This window comes from Arachis stenosperma, chromosome 8, assembly GCF_014773155.1.
Source record: "Arachis stenosperma cultivar V10309 chromosome 8, arast.V10309.gnm1.PFL2, whole genome shotgun sequence".
NCBI classification, from domain to species: domain Eukaryota; kingdom Viridiplantae; phylum Streptophyta; class Magnoliopsida; order Fabales; family Fabaceae; genus Arachis; species Arachis stenosperma.
In genome coordinates, this window is record NC_080384.1 from 40,611,106 (window position 1) to 40,617,910 (window position 6,805).

Genomic DNA, 6,805 nt, shown 5'->3' on the forward strand with positions numbered 1-6,805 from the left:
TAAGGCAAAAAGACATATTGTATGTGTAGCAAGTCTATTTTTATATAGTTAAAGAACCTCAATGTAATAAAATTTTATTGAAAACAATTTTCTAAAAATCTTTTTTTTGTTAAGTGGATTGGACAATCTCTAATTTTAGGTACCCAGATGGATTGGACAATCCAATGCTAGCCCAACACACAATCAATAACATGCAGGAAGCAAAAATATTCCATGGAACTTCCTTTTATTATTGGTAATTTTCTCCGTATACTTGTACGTATGCTCGTGCATATATATGCCTTACATACTCATATACTTGCAGTTACATACCTGCATATCAACCACTTTCCACTTAACGATTTGAGTGTTTTGGTCGCTTCGTATTCTTCCACCGGAACCATCACAACTCACAAGCTTCCGCTACCTAAAATAGTCAATAGGTTATAGGTTCTCTTTTAAACGCTGCCGTTTCATTCTCTTACGTTTTCTTCCCTCTTTCTATTTCTTTTTTAATTGAAACTTGAAATTTTAAATATCAACTCGCATTTTTGCGTTTCACTTGTTCTGTTTGTTTGGCCGCCGAGAAAACTAAGGAAAATTTAAGTAAGAAATGTTTCATGAAAAATCAAGGACTTAATGATACTAATATTTTCTATCACTGACGCCAGCATTTCCAAATTTGAGTTGCGTGAAGAATAAGGCTCCTGTATCGTAGTTTGCAGCGTAATCTCTGGAATCTTTTTTTTTTAAGGTGATTATTATCATTTTCCATGTGCTTTCATTCTTCGCTTTTGCTTGTTAGATTGCTCGGAAATTAAAAGAAAATTGTAATGAACATTTGACGAAGGTTCGAAGCCTTACGTAATTGATAAAGTCAAATTGTAATACGTAATTTATATTTTGTAATTTGTATGAACTTGCATTCTTCGGTTGCTTGGTAGCAGAGAAAATAAAGGAAAAGTGAAGAGACATATGATGAAAATCGAGAGACCTTAGCTGCTAACAAACACTCTAGTCTACTGCATTTTCATGAGTTACTTAAGAGAATAATCATTGTAATCACTCTCTTTCTTTTTTTAAGAAATTAAGTTTTCTTAGAAAAAGTAGCTCCACTGTGATCATTGTTGCTTCTGTTCAAGCTGTTCTTGACAGACATGCTAAGTGCATGATTTTCCATTTCTTTTTGCTTGCTGAGATTTTCTATTACAGTGGCTGGAGAGAAGAACATTTTGAAAATGCCTCCCTACTCTGATGCTGAAGAAAGGGACCTCAGTGTTCTGCTTGAATCTTTTGGTTCTTTATTTTCTCTGGAGGATATAGCAAGTGCATATTGTGAGGCGAAACGCAATGTTAATATGGCTGCTGAGATCCTCTGTGCCTCCTCTAATAGTGATGAGCTCAAGGGTACAATTTCTGAACCTGCTAAAGTGTCTTCTGCAAGTGAATTTCCAAATTCCATTCATGGGGAAAGGAACTCAGGTGCAGTGAAATCAAAGCCTCATCGTGTATCACTTGGCACTGTCTCTGGTGTTGTTGGAAAGGAGTACATTCACCCGAAGAAAATGCCGACTCAAGGCGTGAAGAGCAAACCTTCGAAGATAGATGCAAAGGAGCTGCCAGAATCAGAGATATGGAGTGAAAGGGATTCACTGAAAATTGAAGCAGCAAAGGGCAGCATGAGGGATGATGTTGTAAACTTCCTCTTTCAGATGCTTGGAGATGGCTTTGAGCTTGACAAGGATAAGATACATGATGTTCTTGGTAAATCTTCACTCATCATAAATGGAGAATGAGTTTGATGCTTATTGCATGAAGACTAGTAGTAATGATTGTATTTTAACTATGTATACTCATTTTGCATGGGAAACCATATTGATTCCATCAATGGATGGCTATGGGTGAACTTAGGTAATTGATGACGGATGAGCGGTATGGAGTTCCATGCAAAATGAGTACAACCACCATTTCTCTATTAGAACAGTGGGTTACAAGTTGTCATGATTGTCTTTTACTCGATGCATCAATTTTGGGGTAACATCAACAGAGCTTTTGTCATATTTTCAGTGTCCAGTTGCTTTTTTACTATGACCTTTCATGTTCATTCTACCTATGCCCTGCTTTTGGTACGATAGCTCTCTGATTTTAGTCTAGACTTGACCATACTATATTTTGCAAATTTATTTCTTGTGCAACAGTCACATTTTTACAATTTCACTATATTAATAACTGCTCTTTGTTAATATTTTTGTTTGACTATGTGGTTGATAGATGACAAATTGATCTATGGTATTTGCAGGCCTCTGTGGATATGATGTGAAGAAGGTACACGTGATTTTACCTATTTGCATTTTGGACAATTTGGTAATCTCTTTTGGGCTTAGTTACATGAACACATACTATATTTTCATTGAAGTTGCCACTACCTATCGCATTGCAAAGAGCATAATCTTTGACAGAAAAAGTTGTTTTTAACAAGCTTAGAAAATAGTACTATATGTAGTTTGTTCTGTTGGTAACTAAATAAGTACAGAACAACATAGAATAGGTTTTAGCTTTTATTTTCTTCCATATTTGATAATGTCTCTCTTTAAAGTTCAAATTTGCTGAAATATTTTCTATTAAGCAGTGAACCTTGTGATGACACTGATTAAAATAGGACGTGCAAAGGAAGTGATTTTTGAGAGAATGAGTGGCAACGTATGTCTATGATATGTATTGTTTTGGTCAATAACTGAGTTGTAGAATAAGTCCAAATTCTACGATCAAATATCATTTTCTTATGATCATTTAGGTCATTTTCTTCCAAAATCCTCTCCATTATTTTAGTTAAGTGAAAAAATTTCTCTATGATACAAGAATTGATTTGGAGTCGTTATGCAGACAATGGAGGAGCTGCTTGACATGTCAGCTTCTACATTGGAGAAAGGTGATGACGATCACAGTCTGGCTGGTGAAAATGTAAGGATTCGGCTGAAAACCTAAAGTGTTAAGTTATACTTGTATGGTTTGCATTATTTGATTGTCAATTGTGATTGGGATTATTGATGACCCTGCACCGGCATGGGCTAATTTCAGCTATTCTCGTGTATTCTGTTGTAATGCTTCTAATCTTTAAAATCAATCTACCCGCTTATTTGGAGCAAAATTCATCCGGTAAGAAGTTAAAACACATTATGCTTATTGACAATCCAATTGAAATTTGATGTGCCTTTTAGGTTTTAATATGAACATTCATTCTAGTTTTCTTATTTGGTTTTCTTTTTTATTTATTTGTCTCTTCTGACAGTTAAAAGATCAGCATCCAGATGTAAGCTCTGAATCCAGGTGCATCATTGTCAATGCTTGCTTAGTGTTTCATCTTAAGTAATTGCTTTCTGCTTTTTATATTTTTCGTGTTCCAACGTGCTTTACTTCATGTGGACATTCTTTGCAGCGAGAAAGAATGCAATTCAATTGATAAAGTAGGGCTTCAGAAAGAAATCTTAGGATCATTATTTTCTTTTCCACAAAGGTCTGAAGAACAGCCAAAGCATAGGCTTCCAGTGAGATCAACCCCATATCGTTATGGTAGACGAGTTGTAAGAATTCCAGAAGATACCCCAAAAGTTCAGCAAAGTACTACTGTAGTGCCACAAGTTGTAAAGGAAGGTGTGTTGACGATATATGCTTTACCAAAATTAAGAAATGATGAGAATATAATAAAAATCTGGTATTAGTTCGATGATTATTCTTTGGTGTTTCCAAGACTAGGACCCAGACAAGATAAATATCTCTATAAGAGTTTCATATGATTAACTGAGATGCTTTTGCAGATGGAAAATTAGTTTCGTAAAATAATAACGTATCCTTCAAGTCACATGCCACACCATATCACTCACAACATATACGTTAAGCTTTGTACCAAGATCTTAGGTCAACTTACTCTTTCTCATGTTAGCATTGTGGTTTTGTAACATTGCTGCAATACAGGAACGACTCTTTCTATGCAAAATCCTTTTCTTCTGTATTGATTCATTGAATCTTGTTTCTGAACTCTGTTTAAATGTATTTATTCTGTTGTTAATTCTCTTTGCCACATTTCTTCAAATGCAGAGAGCGACGAAGATGAGAATAGCTATAATGTGCTGCGTAGAGCAGTGAGGGAAAATTGGGCTACCATGAAAGAATACTACAGTGCTGTAAGATTCTTTCCTTTGCTTTTCCTTGATATTTCTGGACACACAAAAGTAAAAAATGTTTGTATGTAATGGAACTTGTGGACTTGCCAGGATCAATAGTTGCGATAGCAGTTGCCACTGTTTTCATACAGGAAGATGTCATGGCCTTCTTTTCTTCAGAAAATGCTAAATGTGGTTGGTAAGTAGTGTTAATTATCTCGGCTGTTTTGTAGGCTGTTGATGCATTTGCTAAGGGTGATTATGCACGGGCAGACAGACTCATGGAACAGGTATATATGAATCTTGTGATTTGTTCGTTTTTATTTTGTCCTTTTCTTGCATTTTATTTTGAATATGGTATTTTCGGATATCTCCTGTTAATAATTCAATTCTTTCTTGTGTCACTGTGTGTGTTTGAGAGCACGCTTTAGAGGTTTATAGGATGCAATTATATACAGAATGTATGTTCAAACTGTCTTGTTCTTTTTCAAGGTGTCTAGTTTGTGTTCTATGGGTACTTTATTAGTGGCTATCTCAAGGCAATTGGGTTTTATTTTCATATGCCATTGGAGCTATATGTCAGTATCATAGATGATATTTACTCATCATCCATGCATTTGTTGTTGATTTCCGATTGTTTACAAACTTCTTTAACGTACAGGGACACTTTTATAACAGAATGGCTCGAGAAGCAGATGAAAAATCTGCACAAAAGCTTCTTCAGTCTAGGTAAGTAGCCAAAATAAGTAAATAAAAAAGCGATGTCTTAAATCATGCGTACTTTGGTGTCTCATTGAAAAAGAAAAAAGCATTTGTTGAATTTTGATGGCAGTGAATCCAATGATGATGCTATACCTCTTGACTTGAGCGAACATGAACCAAAGGAAGCCCTTCGTCTTGTCAAGTTTCATTTGACTACTCTCTCTGGCATTCATTGTAAGCTTAGGCAACTAACTCTTTCCTTCCAAGTTATTTGATTTTCAAAGGGGTTTCATGACTTGGTACTTGTTTGGCATTTCCAGCAATCAAGTACCTTAAAGTCATAGTTGGGACAGGAGATGAAGATAAGAAAGGAACAAGGAAAAAACTGGTAAGAACTTGATAAATTTTCTCAATTTGAGAAGTGTCTAAGTAGACATGAACTTTTGGAGTTCAAAAAATATTTGTGCTTAATGAAAGAACTTATCACTCTTAGCTTCCTACACATTTTGGTGAAATTAATCTCAAATTACTCAACTTATAAAATATACATTGTCATCCTGAGGTTCAAGTAACATTATATTTGATATTCTTATATTTTGAAAGGCGTAAGACAAAATGTTTGACAATTAAGTATTAAACTCTCCTAAAAATAAATTTGGAAAAAAATAATTTGCTTGAGGTGAATTTCATAAAATTTTGAAAAAGTTAAGTATAATTTATAATTTAGTGTCTCTAAAGTGATGTGAGGACTAATATATCAATTTTTGCCTATTATTTGATTGGCATTGATAAATTTATAAAGCAGCATCATTTTAATATTGATAAGTTTTAAACTGTTCGATAATAGTGCTATCATGCCGTAAGGGAACCTAAAATGCATATGATAAACTCATATACATGCATGATACGTGTATATCTTAGGAATTTTTAAACCTCCTAAACCAAGTTAAATAATTCTTTTACGAGGTAGATATTGAAAATTGTTTCATTTTTGACGAAAATGCTTTGTGGAGCATTTTGCTCAATCGATTAAAAATTAAAGATATTCGTAATTTATGTTGTAGATTATTAAGCAGCTGAGCAAGAATTCCATTCAATGGACCGAGGAAGACAACGGTAGGATCCTACGCCTCAAAGTGGACGAGATTGATCGTAAGACCTTGAATTTTGCCCAAAAGAATTGATATTTGTGAATTTAGCTTAGTCCTTTAAAACTTGAAAAGTATATTGATATCAAATTGTAGTCTTTCGTAACCGATGATATCAGATTATTGTTAAAACATTCAGCAAGTGTTTGCACAATCAAATCAATGAACATGACAAGGTAATGTACTTTTTTGAACATGTGAGAACCCAGATTCTATGCAAAAAATAAGAGAGTTCAACTTGATAACTAATTATTTTTCAACTAATATCAACTAACTTTTTTAAAATTATTTTTTTATTATAAATTTTACCTTAAATCTTAAAATTAATATCTTCTAAAGTAAAAAAAAATAGTAAATTAAGAAAGTGAAAGTCTAATTACTCTTGAATCAAAGTTGTGAAATTCACACATAATAGAAGTTATAAATCCTAAACTCAATTCTAAATACTAAATCTTAAAAAAAATTAAAAAAATTAAAAATAAAAAATTAACTAATATTAATTAATTAAAAATTAATTCTCTATGCATGTTACCAACTTTTTGAAAAAAGAACCAATAACTTTACAGTTTTATTTGGAAATCGATTAGGAGTGTAGATAATTAGAGTCAACTAGTTGAAAAATAGGTTTGTTATAAAAAAACAAAAACAACTCTATGTTGTAAAATAACTAAGGAAAAAGTAATAAAATAAAGTATAAATAGAAAAATAATACTATTAGTATTTACCAATACTATTATACTACTATAAAGATAATATATTAATATTATATTAGTAGTATACGAAGAGAGAAAGTGCTTTGTAGTAAGAAAGAAAGAG

General features: G+C 33.0%; 1 protein-coding gene across 3 annotated transcripts; it reads left to right on the forward strand.

Annotated features, from left to right (window-relative positions):
- Nucleotides 1–348: 348 nt before the first annotated feature.
- LOC130946583 (putative nuclear RNA export factor SDE5) lies at nt 349–6,185 on the forward strand. 3 transcript variants are annotated; one of them, XM_057875376.1, is made up of 13 exons: nt 349–422; nt 651–733; nt 1,192–1,743; nt 2,279–2,304; nt 2,863–2,940; nt 3,269–3,306; nt 3,416–3,630; nt 4,075–4,160; nt 4,373–4,429; nt 4,801–4,868; nt 4,972–5,075; nt 5,162–5,229; nt 5,906–6,185. In XM_057875376.1, exons 3-13 carry the CDS (start codon nt 1,218–1,220, stop codon nt 6,023–6,025), a joined length of 1,386 nt encoding a protein of 461 aa, XP_057731359.1. In that variant the 5' UTR covers nt 349–422; nt 651–733; nt 1,192–1,217; the 3' UTR covers nt 6,026–6,185. The 3 variants fall into 3 exon arrangements, with proteins under 3 accessions (XP_057731359.1, XP_057731360.1, XP_057731358.1); XM_057875377.1 differs by lacking the exons at nt 349–422; nt 651–733 and adding an exon at nt 791–829; XM_057875375.1 differs by lacking the exons at nt 349–422; nt 651–733 and having other exon boundaries at nt 943–1,743.
- The last annotated feature ends 620 nt before the right edge of the window (nt 6,186–6,805 follow it).

Coding starts and splice junctions, on each gene's coding strand:
- LOC130946583 (XM_057875376.1), top strand. CDS start 1,218: ATGCCTCCCTACTCTGATGCTGAAGAAAGGGACCTCAGTGTTCTGCTT. Junction 2,305..2,862: donor GTGGATATGATGTGAAGAAG/GTACACGTGATT, acceptor GTCGTTATGCAG/ACAATGGAGGAGCTGCTTGA. Junction 4,430..4,800: donor CAGACAGACTCATGGAACAG/GTATATATGAAT, acceptor TTTAACGTACAG/GGACACTTTTATAACAGAAT.